The 18,625-nt window shown below is 33.2% G+C and overlaps 4 protein-coding genes across 6 annotated transcripts; all 4 read right to left on the bottom strand.

Annotated features, from left to right (window-relative positions):
* Positions 1 to 1,455: 1,455 nt before the first annotated feature.
* On the bottom strand, positions 1,456 to 2,734 carry LOC110605256 (non-symbiotic hemoglobin 1). Its single transcript, XM_021743689.2, has 4 exons — positions 2,498 to 2,734; positions 2,301 to 2,415; positions 2,057 to 2,173; positions 1,456 to 1,722 (listed from the first exon to the last, which is right to left on the bottom strand). The coding sequence occupies exons 1-4, from the start codon at positions 2,614 to 2,616 to the stop codon at positions 1,585 to 1,587; spliced, it is 489 nt and encodes a 162-aa protein (XP_021599381.1). The 5' UTR covers positions 2,617 to 2,734; the 3' UTR covers positions 1,456 to 1,584.
* Positions 2,735 to 3,601: 867 nt separating this feature from the next.
* LOC110605257 (non-symbiotic hemoglobin 1) lies at positions 3,602 to 5,608 on the bottom strand. Its single transcript, XM_043952591.1, has 6 exons — positions 5,331 to 5,608; positions 5,067 to 5,228; positions 4,864 to 4,987; positions 4,606 to 4,720; positions 4,014 to 4,130; positions 3,602 to 3,931 (listed from the first exon to the last, which is right to left on the bottom strand). Exons 1-6 carry the CDS (start codon positions 5,395 to 5,397, stop codon positions 3,785 to 3,787), a joined length of 732 nt encoding a protein of 243 aa, XP_043808526.1. The 5' UTR covers positions 5,398 to 5,608; the 3' UTR covers positions 3,602 to 3,784.
* A 467-nt stretch (positions 5,609 to 6,075) lies between these two features.
* Positions 6,076 to 9,435, bottom strand: LOC122722280 (plastid division protein PDV2-like). Its single transcript, XM_043952590.1, has 2 exons — positions 8,711 to 9,435; positions 6,076 to 6,847 (listed from the first exon to the last, which is right to left on the bottom strand). Exons 1-2 carry the CDS (start codon positions 9,026 to 9,028, stop codon positions 6,212 to 6,214), a joined length of 954 nt encoding a protein of 317 aa, XP_043808525.1. The 5' UTR covers positions 9,029 to 9,435; the 3' UTR covers positions 6,076 to 6,211.
* Positions 9,436 to 11,731: 2,296 nt separating this feature from the next.
* LOC110604977 lies at positions 11,732 to 17,161 on the bottom strand. 3 transcript variants are annotated; one of them, XM_021743255.2, is made up of 12 exons: positions 16,862 to 17,161; positions 16,547 to 16,669; positions 16,098 to 16,170; positions 15,892 to 15,978; positions 15,184 to 15,300; positions 14,547 to 14,969; positions 14,048 to 14,448; positions 13,188 to 13,287; positions 13,016 to 13,075; positions 12,848 to 12,934; positions 12,414 to 12,542; positions 11,732 to 12,200 (listed from the first exon to the last, which is right to left on the bottom strand). In XM_021743255.2, exons 2-12 carry the CDS (start codon positions 16,636 to 16,638, stop codon positions 11,898 to 11,900), a joined length of 1,872 nt encoding a protein of 623 aa, XP_021598947.1. In that variant the 5' UTR covers positions 16,639 to 16,669; positions 16,862 to 17,161; the 3' UTR covers positions 11,732 to 11,897. The 3 variants fall into 3 exon arrangements, with proteins under 3 accessions (XP_021598947.1, XP_021598948.1, XP_043808250.1); XM_021743256.2 differs by having other exon boundaries at positions 16,547 to 16,684; XM_043952315.1 differs by having other exon boundaries at positions 16,547 to 16,628; positions 16,862 to 17,158.
* Positions 17,162 to 18,625: the final 1,464 nt, after the last annotated feature.

The following is an 18,625-nucleotide window of genomic DNA, read 5'->3' on the forward strand; positions in this document are numbered from 1 at the left end:
CTTATTTGATTTGATAACTCAATAAAAAAAATAAAATTATTTCATTTCTCTTTAATTCTCCATTTCTTCTCTAAAGGAAAATAACTTATTTATTGTCTGAAAAGTGATTTTCCAAAAAAATTTAGACAGCATTACTAAACAATTTATCATATTAATATTGCTATTATGGTTGTTATTAACATCATTATTATATCATTATAATTTTTAAATTAATATAATTTTTTTAAAAAAACATAATTTAATTGTTTTTTCAATATTAAATAAAGTAATTCATTAATAATTTTAAAATAGTGTTTGAATATTAATAGAGTAAATAAGTAAACTAAAATCAATTAAAAATAGATACTTCATATAAAATTTAAATAAATCTATAATCTATACTATCTAAACATAAGAGAGGGATCTAATAAAATTCCTTAAGCTGTCATTCATTACTTATATTATTTATAATTTCTTTTTTTTTTATCATTTATGCTAATTTTAGAGTTTAGATAGTACTATTTATGCTTAATTTCAGCTTAAATTTATTTTTAAAAAAATTTCACGACTAATATTTTTTAAGATAAATTATATTTTAATTTCTAATTTATAGCGTAATTAACAGTTAATTTCTATACATTTAAATCTTTAAATTTTATTTTCAGCCAAATTAAAACTCCTTCTATTAAAAATGTTATTAGTAAAATATAAAATGACCATATTACCCATAATTAGCTTAAAAAATCTCTGAAAAAGCCTAACACTCTCACATAATAACTCAACTTCTCTTTTAAACATTTTATCAAATAAGATGCATGCAACTCTCAATATTTTTCCTCTTTTTCCTTGGCCATTAATTTGACCAATCTTAATGTTACCAAATTGAATTCCCACCTCAACACTTTCATGAGTATCACAATGAATAGTTTGTAAATTTAGAAATGAGGTATCAAAGGGAGATTGAATAGTATTTGCTTATTTTGATTGGAACACTAGGATTTTGAGCGATCTCTCTCATTGGATTGAATTCCAATATCAATTTCATGATATTTCAGGACCTCTCAAAAAAATAATGTCAGTTTATGATGCGCGATGATGACTTCTAAAGATTTTGAGAAAAAGAGTGAATGCAATTACGTTTGTAAGGTGTTTGAACCGGTCATAGTAGCACATGGCATGGCTAGTGCTGCTATGTATGAACTGATAGTGTTGGCCATGATAATCTAATAGATGAAATTATTTGGTTAGAAGGAGATTCTGCCACAATTCAAGTTTATGAGGAAACAATTGGATTAATGGTGAATGACCTTGTTTTTTGGAGAACAAGCCTCAGTTACTGGAATTGAGACCATAGATATTGGAAAATATTTTTGATGGAATCAAAGGCCTTTGGAAACTATAGCAAAAAGATTTGGTGATGTTTATATCCATCTATTGTCTCTGTCTAGCCCTTGACAATATGCTCTGGAAATTTCAGTCTAAGAGATGGCATCCCTTCTTTGTTATCTATTGATTTTGAAACAAACATTAGCATATAATTACTCTGAATCTGCTGAAATAACAAAATCTAACCAAGTTTTATTTCATGAAAGGCAAGAAATTTTCCTAAGAGGGAGGTTTCATTTCTGTCTTAATTGCAGCAACCAGCTGATCATAAGCTTCACCCCATGCAATTTTCATCTCTGGTGTCCACAACTCTGGCACAGCTTCCTTTATGGTCTCCAATAATGCAAACTTTGTCACCTGTCCAACATCCACAAATGCTTACCCTTGGCGAACTTAACCAAAAAAAATGGAATTTAGCTTGTTTTAATAAAAAAAGGGTTAATTGAAATTTCACTTAAAGAAATGTATTTATCTAAGTTTACTGTTACTTATATTCTTAGAGCTCATATTCTGTGCACAGAGTCATAAAAAATTTTAAAAAATTACTAATTAGTCTTTATGATATGAAAAATTCACTAATTAGTCCATCAATTTTGAAAAATATTTCAAATTATTTCTGATATTTTAAAAAGTCTATTAATTAATCCAGAACCGGATGCTTTGAGTATTGTAAAAAAAAAAAAAATCATACCTCAAAATGTTCATCAACAACTCCATATTTGAAGTGGACAGCTCCTAGTTTTTTTAAGCTGGATTCTCTTACAGTAACTTTGCCAGCTTTCCTCAGTTGAACAGCTGACTCACAAGTCTGCAATATGTACAGTCCAAACATAACCTTAAACAATGCTCACTTAAACTTTTTGTTTTACTGCTGATGACTGTCGGAGCCAAAGAAGAAGTAACATGTTTGAATAATATGAAGTTCTTATTCTTACCATGATGAAGACAGACATGGCATGAGACTTGAGCTTTGAATTCTGGTGAAGAGGAACATTTGAGTCTTTCAAGAATGGAAACAACTTTTTTGCTGATGGGGCAATCTCAAATATCCTGTAAAAGTTAAACAGAAATATGAAATTGTTAAAGATTATGGCGAAAGGGGAGGAACACAAGCACAAGACTTTTTGCTTACTTCAAGAAGAATTTAAGACCCAGTTCTGCAGAATTCTTCTTCATTACGTTCCATGACTTGACCACCAGAGCTTCTTGCTCTTCTGTAAAAACCTTGCAATTTCCTTCCATGGTGTTCATGGCGTCTTCTTGATAAGCGGATGATATGAAACTAGTTGATTCTTTGCAACCATCTTGGCTTTCAAAAGTTCATTTTTATAATCAAATTTGAAGTGGATGAGATTAACTCTTCGCTGCTTTCGAAAGCCATTTTTGCTCTATTAATTTCAATTTTATCATCACTCGCGCCGGAAAAAAAAACATGGGGCTCCCCTGTTTCTGTCAACCTGCAGCCCCTGGTTTTGGCCATATTTAATTTATCTGGGTTTGAAACAGAGTGATGGGCTTGACCAAGTTACTTTACATTGATCAATTTGATTTTTCCTCCTTCTGAAAATAAGACTATTAAAAGGAAATACTTCAAAGCCAAATGAAAATTCCTGTGCTGTTTTATCCAAGTTATTTGTAACTTGTTTGAAATTTTACTTTGATAAACTAGAGAGACTTATCTACCTCTGTATGCCATTGCTTTTTTCTTTCAGGAAGCCGCTTAAAGTTGACATTTTTTTCCTATACATTTTTTTGATAAAAAAAAAGCCAAGATATTGGAGCATTTTACTGGCTATTTGCAACCCAAACAGCAGATTGGGAACAGATTATATCATTTTTTCTTGGTTTAAAAAATGGAAAACTTTTGTTGGTCTCCCATGTCCAGAAATTGCTTCAGTCAGTTCATGATTTTAGCTTGAATTTCCCTTGAATTGAAATTATTCGCTGGCATTTATTCAACTTTAATTCTGGTTTCTTTCTTTATTTATTTGTTCATTGCTTTTAAGCTTCAAACCTTTGTAGGTTGATTTTAACAAACAGGTTCATGACTATCTGCAAATGGAGCAATAAGGTACTGATCACTGTATGCAAGTTGCTATTAACAATTTGCATATGCTGTTAGTTGATGAAATTCAATTTCATACTCAAATGGGTTCATATCCTTTATTGATTTGATCAGAGCCACTTTCACATTTATGACTAGCAAGCAAATTTGCAGAGACTTTGATGCCTGATATGCATAATTGGAATTGTAGTTTTCCACTTATTTATTCGAACAAAACACTATAGATTTGAAAGGCAACAAAAGATCAAGAATATGATCATGATCATGAAAAGAATTTCCTTACTTTGAAATAAAGAAAACACTTCCAAGTTTTTAAAGTGATTATCAGATATCTTCTTTCTCCATCTCTTGTTCTCAAGGAGTTTGTGAAGGAGGATTCATTTCAAGTTTTATAGCAGCAGCCAACTGATCGTAAGCTTCTGCCCAGGCATTCTTCATCTCAGGAGACCACATTTCTGGTACTGCTTCTTTTATAGTTTCAAGCAATGCATACTTAGTAACCTATGTAAAACATCAAGAGAAAATTAAACTTGGTACACAATTTATAATAGATAAAAATCTGCTTAAAAAATGAAATTGTCACCTCAAAATGTTCATCAACAACTCCATATTTGAAATGGGTAGCTCCTAAATCTTTCAGACTGGACTCTTTCAGAGTGACCTTGCCTGCCTTCCGGAGCTGCACAGCTGATTCGCAGGTCTGCGAGATACAGCAAATCTCAGGCTTCCAATCACACGTCTATTTAAACTTTTCAAGTGATTTCAACATCTATATCTTCCAATTCATGATCCAACTTCAGGTGCATATTCAGTTAGCAGCCAGAATTCCAATAGGCTGAAGAGGTGTGGACTGAGTGCATTTCTTTGCTTAGGACTAGAGGAAAAAAGAGCCTAAACTGACCCTGGTCAGCGTTTTTTTTTTTGTTGTTGTTGTCTAAACCATTCGGTAAACCCACTTATCCAACTAATCCAGATCGGCGCCGGACAACCCATTAAGGGAATAGGGCTGGTCTATCTGAGACTTATATACCACCAAGGAATCTTGTCAAAATTGCCATTGTTTTGATTTATATCCGTTAGTTGTGATCGGTGTGTTTCTAAACTATTAGTCCTATATATGCTAAGTAGAAAATATAATGGAGGGAGATGGATCATGGATGTGAACAGATGCTTACCATAACAAAGACGGTAATGGCATGGGGTTTAAGCTTTGGATTTTGCTCCACAGGAACATCTGAATCTTTCAAAAATGAGAACAGCTTCTTTGCAGAGGGTGCAATCTCAAAGATTCTGCAGTCAACCCAGAACTTAAACACAAATCATAAATCAACTAGCAATTAAAATAACCTATAGAAAAGGTCTTGATCTCATAGTCTGAAGAGTGGTCAAGATTCAAATATAAATTAAACAATAGAAAATTAAAGAATGATTACTTAATGAAGAATTTTAGACCCAATTCTCCAGAATTCTTTTTCATTGAATTCCATGATTTGACGACAAGAGCTTCCTGATCTTCTGTAAATCCACTCACTTTTAGACTTCTACTCCTCTCCACATCTTGCATATATGTAAATGCCACAATATCAGTGCCCAAATACAAGATCTAAAAAAGAAAAGTGTTTCGAGAAAGAGTTACATCTGAGATATTTTGGGCTTTTGCACACAAGGCCGTGCAGTGATTCGTCTCTCCTGACCCATGATAAGTGCAAGGATTGCTTGTGCAAGAGCGCAGGGCCAAGCTTCTGCATCATGTAGTTCTCAGAGACAGCTCTGATGCCATGATTCTTGATGCCTGTAGCTGTAAATTTTTGTTTCCAGAGAGAGAGAGAGAAGAAAATTTAAATTTTTATAGAAGGCAAGTATGAATAAATGAAGAAGAAAAAGTGAAGAAGGAACTGACCACCAGAGAGAAGCATGGTAGTCTCAGAACTTAGATTGGTAGTGTTGATGGGAATCAGGCTTATCATCTGATGAAGAGTTTGAGTCTATCAATAAGAAGCTATAGTTGATCAGTTGTGTCTGAAAAACTAACAAATACAAATGAGAAGCAGCTTCACCAGTTTGAGCTGTAATGGCTATAGACGACTGGAAATAAGCTTCCCCAGTTGAGTTCTATTTGCACAATAGAAACTTGACCATGCATAGACCCAAGGGAAATTGGAAAGAACCTTTGGAGATGCGGCGGAGCCAAACTTGGATTCATTATTATTATTATTTTATTATCTAGTGGCATCCTGTTTTCTTTTTCTTTTTTTGAAATTGCGTCCTGTTACTCTCCATACGCATAAAAGAGCTTTGACTTCGATGAATTTTTACACTGTGATCATATATTTTATAGAGAAAAAAAATAATGAAAGGAAAATATATATATATATATATATATTTATTTTTCTATCTTATGTTAAAAATACAAGATCAAAGAAATTTGAAAATAAACTACAACCGAAAGCTTAGCCATTCCTCCAGATAAGTTCACTATATCCTAACAGACAGAATCAACGATTAAAAAAATAAAAGAAAATTCAAGCAGCTGAAAAATTAATATGATTATCTGATGTTGAATTTGTTACGCAGTATCCTAAATATCTCTCTGCCTGTTGGATCAGAAACATACAAGGATAGGGAGGATCAAACAGATGACAATCTTCTGAATCATCACAATTATTATAGGCCATTAAATCAAAATCTTCAAACCATATATGAAGAATCAAAATATACAATATATAGGTGATAAAAAAACTAAAAAGAAAAACAAGATAAAAGAAGATACTGAATACCAAATTAACCAGATCCATAGTTTACATCTGGCTTTGCAGCCAACGATTCAAAAGGAATTTCAACCCTCTCTTTGACAACGCATCGTGCTTCCCCACCTTCCAGAACCAGAATTCTCCCAGGTGGACATTCATTATGTCTCTGTTCTTTAGTTTTTGGTTGCTGAAACAAGTCCACAATCTTAAAAGGTATACTGATTTTTCCAAGACTAGGTCCAAAACCAGACAGGTTTAACATTGATATCATACCAAGAGTGACCATTATCTTAGCTGCTGCACCAATGAAACGTCCTAAACCTCTGCTTGGATTTTCAGACATATCCTGTGCCTTAGTGCTCTCTGACTCATTCAAATTCTTCTTTGCTTCACCAGCTATTACCCCATTGCGGACAGACTTGTGTGTATGAGGGAAATGTGACAGGTAGTGATTGTCTACAAGGGACTGTGGACGGCGGCTTGGATAAGGTGGAAGTAAAAGGTCATTGTTATGCTCCACTGTTTCACCAGCAAATGCAGAAGCTTCCTGTATTACTTCCAAGTCTTCACCTTTGTACTCCTTTAGCTTTTCCAATAACATCTTGCGGCTCTGTTCAATCTCGCCGAGGGCAACTTCTCTCTCATAACGTTGCTGTTGCTGCAAATCCTGGATGATATAGGAAAACAATTAAAGAATATACAACCATTATGTATGGCATTTCATAGAAGCTCCTTTGTCTCCATAAATGTCTCTTTGTTTTATTAGACATAAAAAGACTGAACCTTCTAATTTTGAACACCATTTTTACAGAAGCTCACACTTGCACATAGACAATAAAAATAAACCATCTTTGGGTTCAAACAAAATAGTGTTTAGTAAACCAGCCCGAAAATGTCCTTTGTCAATCATGGGTTATTAGCTTCAGTATGAGGATATCAAAACAAGAACAAACATTCTGGGGTTGTAGGGTGGCATCAGAGGAGCAGGAGAGCTAGAATAGTTTGACATTTGACCAACCCCACTGCCAAGCAAGAAACTGGTGCCACATTCAAGGGAAACCAGGAGGATTGAGAACATGACCAGATCAACAAACAGCAAAAAGAAATGGATTTAAGTAGACCATACAAAAACTCTTCTTTGACTCAGCAGCCATGCAAAACAACTAATAATATATTAAGTAATCCATGAAAGGTTGGCACATTAATCAGTTCATAAAAAGTAGCTTTCCAAGATTTTTTTACAAGACCCGTGGTCCTTGTTAGCCTCAAATATGAGCAGAATAGAACTCAAATAAAGTGCATACTTCCCAAGTTGTTACCACAATGCTGCACATTGACATTATTTCATAAAATTCTCAAACTAACTCAATGTTAACGTATCACATTGCTTTGGTTGCAACACATTGGTATGTAAAATACCCTTTGCCTTTAATAAGTTCCACAGCTTAAATAAGACATCCTTTAATTTTCTTTAGACGGGAGCCAGCATATCAAATGTTATGAACTTATGATATCTCTTGAATATAAGAACACACCTAAGAATAGTTATTTGCCTCTAGGAAATTATCCCTATGTTTCAGAATTATATATGTGCACATGCACACACATTTTTTTTTTCTAAAGCTTTGCAGCTAAGAGAGCATACATTTGCGCGCGCGCACTGTTTCTCAAGTTACAACTAAGAAAGCATATTCCTTAATTTGATTTTAATTTAGGGGATACCAAAGACTGTTATTTCATAAATTCAAGAGGAAGAGTTCTCCTTATACATTCTGGAATTATGTGAGGCAGTATATTCTAACTTCAGTCTTGATAAGTAATTACCAAGAGAATGTTCACCCCAGTACAGTCATTCCAAGACGAGCTAAAAAAGTCAAGGACAGATTGTATACCAAAAGTGTTACCCACCACATATCAAGTAATGAGAAAGTAAGTTGTAAACAAACCATCTAAGACCAACTTCATTCTATACAACTGTTATGCATAGTAGGAAGAGGTTTAAGAAAAATAGAGTACTGAGTACTGAGTAGCAACTAAGGGAAGTTAGCAGAGAATGGGGGAAAAGTTTGTTAGATGAAAGTAGCTGGAAGTAGTTAAGCCACTCAATTCCATACAAAAATGCAAAAAGGCCCGTAACCTTAGTTCCAAAGGCCAAAATGTTTGAAGTCACGAATGATTATAAACAAAGCTACATCATATTGCTGCTAATGTCAAAGCTAAAAGATACATCACATAAAAATCACTCTCTCATTGCTGCTGTAACATAACCCTGATATTGTCTTTCACCACCATAACCCAGTTAATAGATCTCATATTATTCATCAAAACTATACAATTCAAAAGCAAACAATAGCAGATCTCATATTTTTCTAAACAAATTTTTATGTGAAGTCACAAAATGGGGAACTCAGACAATAAATTATCATTCTTTCTTTCTCCCCACCCCCCTCCTTTGCACACGTAGACACAAATATATGCAAGTCAAGGCAAGAAAGCCAAATTATAAGAATTTGTAAGGGGAAAGAAAAACCTGCAAGTTGGAGAGCTGATGCTCAAGGGATTCAAGAGCATCGCGGATACTAAGAAGCATCTCAGTTTCGTTATCTTCTTCGTCTGCTTCACACAATGAACCTCCATCAAGACACTGAGAATTAGGGCTCTTATCATCCTCTCCCTTCACAATCACGCCCACTTCGACACCTTCCTTTTCTTGTTTATTTTCTTTAGTAGAAATAGAGTTGACATTGTTATTATTGGTGCTGGTGCTTGCTTTGTGGATGCAATTGCTGATCTTTAACCTCAATTCTATGGCTCTAGCCAATACAATCTGGACTCCCTCTTCTTCCATTTGCTGTTCTATTTTCTTCTCTGTCTTCCTCTGCTTCTCTTTCTAAGTGGGTATCTCAGACATTGAGAAAAAAAAAAATTGAACTTTGGCCTTGGTTGGTAATTGGAGTTCGATGGATTTGGGGCGCAAAGTTTGCTTGTTTGTATAATGTAGCAGAAGCGCCAAAAGGTAGGCTCTAGGGTTGGAGTTTGTGTGCAATTTAAGTGATCGTGGTGCACTCTCAGCAGATAGATCTCATACCGTTTCTGTTGTTTTCGGCAATCAACTTTTTTTTCTCTTCCCTCAAACCAAAGTCTTGGAGCTTTCTTCTGCTAAAACAAGAGAAGATGTGTGGTCTGACCAGGGAAAAAGAGAGAGAGAGAGAGAGAGAGAGAGAGAGAGAGAGAAGATGTGTGGTTCAGAAAAATCTGCTGCTTTCATGGACACATGTCCCCAGGAGGCAAAAATTTTACTTTTCTTATTTTCTTTGAGTTTCATACATTTCTTGTTAATATTTTGTCCTAATTTAGTTTATTTTTAATCATAAGAGTTATAAAGACAATTTTATTGCTTTTAGATAAAAATTTATTGATTCATCTATGATTTAAATATGTGCTATGTTATGTGAAAATCGCACAGAGTATAAATTAATTTATACTATTTTTTAACTTTAGAAAGAAACATCTGTCTAAATCAATTGTTAAAAAAATAGATAAAAGATGCTAGGCGTTTTTATGGTTAAACACAGTAAAAAAGAAAAAATGGTTGCTTATAAACGGTCTGTAAACCCAACAAGGGAGCGGAGTAGGAATAAAAGAGCTTGAAACTTTGAATAAAATGGCGATAAAAAAGCTTATTCGAGGGTTGTTAACTTTCAAGAGCTCCTTGTGGACTATATGGGTGAGTAGGAATAAGTCGAAACAATTAAGTTTTTGGGAATTATTAAACTTTGGATGCAAGTTAGGTCTGGAGGCATATTGTGAAGATTAGAGTTTTTCAAGCAATTTTATGACTACAAACTGGGAAGATGTGACATATCTTTCTGGTTTGACCTTTAATTAAATGATATTAGTATTTTTGATAAATTTTCTATCTTGAATATGCAAATGTGCCTAAACATGCGAAGGTTAATGGCTTATGGAGACATGGAGATTAGAGACTATTTGATCCTAATGACATAGTTACGAGGTAGTTTGGGAGGAGGTGAGAAACCACAGGGTTGTTGATAATCAGGATGATGCCACTTTATGGAAGTTAACTCTCGTAAATTCTCTACTGTTAATGCTTGGAAGGCAATAAGCAGTCAAATAATAAGGTGAGCTGATGTCAGTTGATTTGAGATAGATTTATTGTGCTAAGGTATAATTTTATTACATGGTTAGTTTTGTTAAACAAGTTAGCTGTTAAAACCAGATTGATTAGATGGGAAATTATTGACAACTCTAATTGCTAACTATGTTTAAATGGCCTTGCATCGATGGAATATATTTTCTTTAATTGTTTTTTTTTAATGAGGTGTGGATTATTATTTTGTAAAAATGTAATGTGAATAGACCTATTATGCGATGCGATGGAGGAGGGAGATAAATTGGTCTGTGAGGAGAATTAAAAAGAGGAGTAGGTTGGTTGTTTGTAGAAGAATGACTTCAATGCGACCGTTTATTTCATTTAGATAGAGACAAATGCTACTATTTTTAAGTATCAACCCCCAGATGTAAATATAGTTATACAAAAAATTCTTTTTATCGTGTTAAACGAAAATCATATGATGCATATAAGTCTATTGACGGGTACAGATAGAATAGCTGAATTGAGTCTTGCATAATGTGTCACTTTATGAATAAGATGTTGCGAGGAGTTATTATTTTTAGACAATTCTATATTGTTTTTACTTTGATTTGTAATAAAATATCCTACTTATCAAAAAAATTATTCTTTCTTAGGAAGCCAAACAAAACCAGTCTGGTTTCCTTTTTACCTTTTTTGAAAAAAGGTAGAATAAGAGTTGTTTTGTTGTACATACGGTTGGTTTTGTACTTCTAGATATGCATAAGAGTTAGCCGGTTTTGTTCCACTAGGTTTAGCCCTTAAATCTAAAATTTTCACTACATTTATGACTTGAGTTTTTATATACACACAAGAAAAGTTGCATATAACTATTCCACAACCAAAATACAAGTCAAGATTGTACATCAAGTTCGGTTCCTTTCACTTTTGTCCTCCTTCATTTAGTCAAAAAGAGAAGGAAGTTAGTTGGAATATGGAGGGAGATGTCTAATCAGAGTGTGAATCAGGTAATAATGAGAGATTACTAGAGAAGATAGTTACCAAAATTCCATCCTTTATTATGGACTCATAGCCCATCATCTCATGTTCAAGTCACTTGAAGGAAGCATCAGAACCAGAGATCAAGATTTAACATCCATGGCAAACACTTCTTTGATACTTGCTATCTATTACAAACCAGGGATGCTTTTACACAAAGGAGTAGCATCCATTCTAACCATGTATACATGGAAACTGATTGAAAATTGCAGGCAAGGCAATGGAAATGACAACTGAATCACACAATGCTGTTCTAAGAATGATGATCAGACAAGCTCAAGTCTTTTTAGAGCTCAATATGCATCAGAGAATCCTTTCAGAAATTCTCTGATGGCCTTCAAGCTTAATGATCCTCAGCCTATTTGATCATTATTCTTACAAGAAGCACACTTTAGTATAGAGTTAAAAAATCAACTTGGCAGTACCTAGTTGACTGTAAAATTTAGTTATGATTCTCCTGTCATTCCCGATTATGGATCTAGCAGAACAGACAAATATGGAAGAACAGGACTGCTCATTAGTCCCAACACTTGTAATCTCACCCATACCTGCATAATAGATAAGATCACTGGACTAATTCTTTTGAAAGCAGATAACGGAATGCGAAGTTGTGATGAATCCACTCAATGCTCTTGCCAGATTTTCTGAATTGAAAATCTTGAATGCTCTTCCTCAAAGAATTAGGCAGTAAGTGTTCTATCATATGCAGCAAACCATCAGGACAAAGATCCAACTCCTTGGCAAAGCACTCCACAAGCTTTGGCAGATGGAGTTTCTTATCCTGATATATAATTAAGTTTGACTGAACATACTCTTCCATTGCAGCTTCCAGATCCTCGAACACTCTCTTGGGAGTGTACACTCGAACCTGCAGGATTGCATTATGTTAACTGCATATCAGAAGAAGCAGAGAGGACTGTACAGAAAGGTATAAAACACATCTTCCTAGCATCCTTGTCATGTTATGGCTTTATTTATCAAAGGTTTGTCAGTGTAGCCTCTCACTGATACAACTAGGTGGTAGGTACAGAGAAAAGTCATTTTCCTTGAGGAAAAAAATTATATAGTAAATACAACATACCGCTGGATCAGAACGGCATCCTGCACTAAGAGCAAAGTGTAAGCGAGGTTCAGGGTGCTTGATGGAATATAATTTCCTAGGATCTCCAACTTTGAATTTTGGCTTTGATGAAAACAGATGCCGCAACCACTACAAGCAGATGTAGGCACAATCAGCTCCAATAAGAGATAAAAATATCTTGAACTTTCCATCATAAATGGATCAGAACTTGCAAGAGGTCAGAAGATCAATTCTATGAGAGTATTTTAATGAAGAAAAGACATTGTGCAGTTGAATTACAAGCATCAATATGAATAAAGCACATTTTAAACAAGAAGCCAAATGATAAAGGGAAATTCTAAGACAAACCTTGGTGCATATACACCCATCCAATAAATAAATACAAACAAGTCAAAATAGTGATAGTTAATAGAAATTTCAGGGAATAAAATTACTTGTCCTGGACGCAGCAGGTGACACCCCAGAATAGAATTCTGTATCATGTCTATGTTAACAGTGTGACCACCCACATTATATGCAGCCTGCAACACAAAAGAGCTTATGAAAATGATAAAAATACACGTGCACGATTTCTTCTCCGTAATCAGAAAAGTTTTTCTCACCTTTAGTATTAAAGACATCCTTTTCATATTACTATGCGGAATCCCATATACCAAAAATGCCTATAGGATAGCACCACACAATATTATTTGCATTAGTTCAGAAATTAATATCACAAGCATAAAAACAAAACTATCATCTGAGGTTTATATATTGTTAAATATAGAACATTACATGCATAACTAGTGCATTGTGCACATTGATCCAAAAAGCTAGCTTCTCCTCGTGTTTTAATTTTCGAGGATCAACTGCTTCCAACTTGGAGACAAGTGACCTGCAACACAATAGTTTTTTTTATCTTCAATTCACTGCTATTTTGAAGAATAGGGAAGTAACCATGGTGATGGCCACATGCTATAAATGTCATCACAAGTTTCCAACAGGAACATCAACTTCTGGTTTGGTGTAGAGAAAAACTACTGATAATACTCTTAACCGATGATGTGATGCAATTGTATAAGGATTAAAAAAAAATGCAGACTAGCAATTATATCATAGTGTTCAGCTCTAACAGCAAATGCATGGGCTATGCAGGTTACCTCTCATTAAAGAGACTATCTGTTGGTTTATTGGGAGGAGAGGAAAACAAGAATGTGAATGGGACTGAAATGATCTACTGATTTTATTAATATACTGCTATTTATACATTCAAAATGTAATAAAAAATCAAAGAAGATCATAAACAATTTTAAATTTTAACTTAAAATCTTAACAAAATAATTTAAAACTTAATTAGTTGATTTAGCATATCAACCATGATCTTAGATTTGCAATTACTAAGTCAATTCTTCAACACTACCATAGACCTAAATGCAGAAGTTCAAAGACATCTTCAGTAACATTAACAGTAGCAGATGATGCAAAATGAATATTTCAATTATGTTACAATTTGTTTCTAAGAATAAGCTTGATCACAAGTCTTCTTTTATTAATCTTATTGTTTTGAAATATTACATGGAGCATATCCGAATATTAAATTAAGAAATACCATGACATAAAAGATTCATAATATCTGAAATGGTGATAAGACTCACCGAAAATCTTGCAGCTTCTGCTGCACATCTTTTAGCTTCTCACTATCTCTATTAATCCACTGCACCATTGCCATTGTGCAGTATGGTCCATTTAGTTCCTTTGATGCTCCAATATGAAAAGGGTTGTCAACATATAAATTGGCGGATGGGAAGTTTCCACAATGAAAGCTCCACATTTCACACTGGCCTTGTGCTGGCAACTCAATTTGTGATGAAGAAAATAAAATGGGAGAAGGATAGTCACGACCTATCAAAGGTGGATCCGCCAGATCACAGTATATGGATGAGATGCACTTGATCATCTCCTCTGAGATTAAGTTTGGAGTCTCAAAAACATAATCTTGAGTATTGGTTCCAAGATAATCCGCTAAACTGGCATTTGAATCGTTATTCTGGGCATGCTGAAGACATATACAACTCACATGAATTTGCTAATGTTGCCTAACAAAGAAACGTTGTAGGAATAATTACAGATGAAGTCTCAACTTGATCAAGTTACCTCCAGCATTGACAATGGGAGGGAATGATATAAGTCTACAGCTCTAGATACAGATTTGCTTGAAGGAGAGCCAATTGAACGCTGAGATACTGAGTATTGATATTGGTGGATACTAGAATCTAACAGCTTTTCTGGTCCCCAACTGCCATTGCATTCCATAGGTTGATTTCCTTTTGAATTTTGATGAAAAGTAAGATGACTTGACTGATTAACTGAATTGTGATTATCTGTCGTGATATCTTGTCTTGGAACTGCTGGAAACATCCTTTTGTGCGTGATTGAATTTTTACATATTTCATCAAGGCCTTGTTGAGATGAAAATTGTTGATCAAATGTGTCTCTATACAAAGAGAGAAGATACCGTTCCAAATGAATAACTTCCAGTTCTAATACTGCAATTTCCTTAATTAGTTCCTTGGTAGCCTGAAAATCAATTAAATGGAAGTACCGCTAGATTCAGAAGAAAGTTTTAGTCAACATGATAGAACTATAAAGTGGCAAGAGGCGCAGCTACCACAAAGAGAAAACTATCTAGATGAAAAGTTATGAAATTTATAGGACGCAGACGTGCATATGCATGTACATTGTCTATCTGTGACTATAAGCTATTCTGTGATTTTTCAAGAAGAGGTAATACCTTTGGGATTGAGCCATCATTCTTAGTATCATAGGGAAAAGGGACATAATTCATTGCCTTCTCCAACGCATGGTGCATTTCAAACTGGTCCCGTAATTGGTCCTGGAGCTCTATAATCTGCACAAGAGATTGAATCATTGAAGGGGAGGTTGCAGGAAATTAAAACATTGCAATTGATTTTGTTGTTAATGGAAAATACATGATAAGATTCTGTGTTAGAACTTCTCAAGCAGACTGAGCAAACCTCTAGTACTCCAAGTTAAATTCCTTCCTTTTGGCTGACAGATTATCACTGCAATCAGATACTATTAGGAAGGTATTCTGTCCCAATGTTTTGACAGCACCTTCGATGTTTTAAATTGAAGTAAATTAATGAGAAAAGTGAATTTCAATGAACAAAATGGTTTTTAGCAAATGATTAGAACTTCCAGATGAGGAATTAAATAAAAGTTTGGTTTCCTGATGGTGTCAGCTGGTGCCTGTGTAATTTTAAGTTCCTTGTTTCCTTTCAGATTGTGCGTTCAGTTGTTTACTCATATTTTCCTTTAACTAACTCCAAATTCTTGCAATAAAAGCTCCTCTTTCTATGTTCATATTTTTGGCCTAGTGCCGTGAAGGTTTTGATACTCAAACCAGAAATATTTGCAATTCCCAGTGAATTACATAACAATTCCAGAGCGTTACATATATATAAATTGAGGTGTTCACCTCTTCCTTCAAAGAATCTTGAATTTTTGTGTTGGGAGACACTCTATTCCTGGCTTCAACAGAGTCCTCCGGAGGTTCCATTTTGTCCTACAGAAGAAAAAATATGAATGATTAAACAGTTCAACCATAATGGAGCTAAATGTTCAACTATGTGTTCCATGTTGCTTGCAGAAATGATATAATAAGAAAGAACATTAAAATCTTACCTTTTCAAGTTTATGAGAAGCTTCAAACATGTTATTCAGTTTAGGTTTCTCAACTTTTATTAGAACTGGATCACTGTCAAATCACGAATGGAAAGGACACATCAATACGCATACTAGACAGCAATAATACATCAAGGTATTCTGATCTTAACACAAACATATAGCAGTAGAAATCTGTGCTGGTTTTGTTAATTATTTATTACCAATAAAGTGAAAAAAAAATAAAAAGAAAAGAAAAGGAAAAGGCAAAAAGAAAACAGTTGCCCCATGTTAAACTAAAGATCCTTTGCAACAGTCAAAACTCAGGTTCAGATTCCTAATAAAATCAGTGTTTCTAAGACTTCTTCTCGCAAAAACATTAGTTAAAATAACCAGAGGCATATCATCTAACAGCTTATGGACAAGAAAAGTAATAAGATCAGCAACAGAAAGAGAATGAAAAGTTCTACCTATGAGAACGCTTGTGCTTTGAAACTCTTGCTTCTATGAACTTCAAATACGGCTTCAAAGTGGAACCTCCCCGCCATTTTACTTCATGCATAGCGTGGCAACAAAATTGTGTTTAGACCCCACTATAGAAAAATTCACTGAAATAGCATTAAATGCAGGGCAAATAGCACCATAAGATGTTGACAAGCAACTATGCAGAGAAAAATACACTACATAAAGGAAACATCCAAAAAGCATTAAATTCTAAACAGAAAACAGAATAAACTCTGCCCATAATCAAAACAAATCACATTGTAAAGAGCGAGACTACTCACAGAGATGGGTTTCTTTCTTTTGTATAAAAAGCTGAACCAAACTTGGTGGTTCATGAACAAAATATGATCTTAGCCATATCAAATGCAAACCCCAAAAAACCCAATTGCCTTTTTGATATGAAGCATACTATACAACTAAAGATAGAAAGAACAGTGTTCATGGGCTATGTTATGTACACATACAGTGCCATGGTTTGTAGTGCTTAAAAGGGTTGTCAATTTTTTGTTTTGACTAGTCCCTTGTCTTAGAAAGCAATTCCACCTTTGAAGCTTTTGCAATGGTGGGCTTCTTTTGCATCGCATGAAAAGAAGCAAATCAGCTCGTGGCTTTTTGATTGAAGGGCTGATACCCAAAAGTAAAGAAAATCTAAAAAAAAAGGAGAAAGAGACAAGAAACAAGGAGGTGACTGACTGACTTGCACACATATTGCAGGGGAGCTTCATGGGATTTGGGATTCAACCCAATTTAAACTTTTCAATTGGAAAAATTAATATTTAGTTCTTATAATATAATAAAAATAATTAATTAATTTTTATAATTTAAAAAATATATAAATAATTATTATGTTTTGAAAATTTTAACCAAAATTACTTTTAATACCGTCACTATGATATGATTTGCTGTAATTTAATATAAAATATATATTTTATAATGATGCTTATAAATTTTTCATATTTTTTTCATTTAAGAATTAGAAATATTATTTTTTTTTTAAATTATTAGTGAAAAATATATTTTTATATAAATAATTAATTAAAATATATACAACTAAATCAATTCGGGTATAATTCAAATATTAATTTTTTTTTTAAATACGTGAGGAGTAGAGAAAAGTAGGTGAATGAAATGACGTTTACTTCCTTTATACCTTTTCAGATCGTTTAAAGAAATAATAATTATTTTAATTAAAAGATATTTTTTTATTAATTTTTTAATTATATCTATTTTTATATAAAATAAAAATAATAATTTTTTATTGAAACAATAAACTCATTAATAATAATATGTAGTTTCAATTAAATGCTAAGGAATAATTAGAATTAAATTAGTAATAAAATTTGAATTAAAGGTTAAAAATCTTGTTTATTTGTGTAAAATAAATTATATTTAAAAAATATTAAAAATCTTTTTTAATAAAATAATTTAATTATTATTTAATTTTAATTTAAAAAATAAAATAGATTTCAAAATAAAAAAAATCAATTCTTCTTTTAAAAAAATTGTTTTTTTAAATAACTTGACTTTTCCTTTAACCATGAAATATTTTTTATGGACTAATTTTTTTTAAATACTAAAACACATAAAATATTATAAAATATAGATTTTTTTCATAAATGTTTATAAATATGTAAACTAATAGTAACCGTTCACATTTTAGGCAAAAAGTTCATCCAGAATGTATTTTTGATATGTAATTTTTCAAGTGAATTAGAATTTATAACATTTCTATTACCTTAATGGTTTTAATAAAATTTATTTTTTGAAAAAAAAAATTGTATATTTTAAAAAGTGGATGGAAAACAAAAAGGGGATAACATTTATAAAAGATAAAAAAGGCAGAGCCTCAAAAGGGCTGAAAGGCAGAGCTCAATGGGATTGTTTGATGTGAAATATGCCTGCTTTGGTGGGTTAACATTGTCTAATCCCTTTGACAATTTTGCAGATTAACTCTCTTGCCGGAGAAACCTTTCTTGCCTTTCAGATTTGGGCATATGAAGATAAAAATTTGCCTTATCAAAATTCCTTTTAGGTCTAAGAGCTTA

Source organism: Manihot esculenta, chromosome 17 (assembly GCF_001659605.2).
Source record: "Manihot esculenta cultivar AM560-2 chromosome 17, M.esculenta_v8, whole genome shotgun sequence".
In the NCBI taxonomy this organism is placed as follows: domain Eukaryota; kingdom Viridiplantae; phylum Streptophyta; class Magnoliopsida; order Malpighiales; family Euphorbiaceae; genus Manihot; species Manihot esculenta.

What these genes read in the sequence shown, in the direction of transcription:
- LOC122722280 (XM_043952590.1), bottom strand. Translation starts at nt 9,028, where the DNA reads ATGGAAGAAGAGGGAGTCCAGATTGTATTGGCTAGAGCCATAGAATTG. An exon ending in ATCAGCTCTCCAACTTGCAG is followed by an intron (nt 6,848 to 8,710) that starts GTTTTTCTTTCC and finishes TATATCATCCAG; the next exon opens with GATTTGCAGCAACAGCAACG.
- LOC110605256 (XM_021743689.2), bottom strand. Translation starts at nt 2,616, where the DNA reads ATGAACACCATGGAAGGAAATTGCAAGGTTTTTACAGAAGAGCAAGAA. An exon ending in GGTCTTAAATTCTTCTTGAA is followed by an intron (nt 2,416 to 2,497) that starts GTAAGCAAAAAG and finishes TAACTTTTACAG; the next exon opens with GATATTTGAGATTGCCCCAT. An exon ending in TTGTTGATGAACATTTTGAG is followed by an intron (nt 1,723 to 2,056) that starts GTATGATTTTTT and finishes GATGTTGGACAG; the next exon opens with GTGACAAAGTTTGCATTATT.
- LOC110604977 (XM_021743255.2), bottom strand. Translation starts at nt 16,638, where the DNA reads ATGCATGAAGTAAAATGGCGGGGAGGTTCCACTTTGAAGCCGTATTTG. An exon ending in AAGCACAAGCGTTCTCATAG is followed by an intron (nt 16,171 to 16,546) that starts GTAGAACTTTTC and finishes GTGATTTGACAG; the next exon opens with TGATCCAGTTCTAATAAAAG. An exon ending in CAGAAGCTGCAAGATTTTCG is followed by an intron (nt 13,288 to 14,047) that starts GTGAGTCTTATC and finishes ATTGTGTTGCAG; the next exon opens with GTCACTTGTCTCCAAGTTGG.
- LOC110605257 (XM_043952591.1), bottom strand. Translation starts at nt 5,397, where the DNA reads ATGATAAGCCTGATTCCCATCAACACTACCAATCTAAGTTCTGAGACT. An exon ending in TACCATGCTTCTCTCTGGTG is followed by an intron (nt 5,229 to 5,330) that starts GTCAGTTCCTTC and finishes AAAAATTTACAG; the next exon opens with CTACAGGCATCAAGAATCAT. An exon ending in TTGTTGATGAACATTTTGAG is followed by an intron (nt 3,932 to 4,013) that starts GTGACAATTTCA and finishes TGTTTTACATAG; the next exon opens with GTTACTAAGTATGCATTGCT.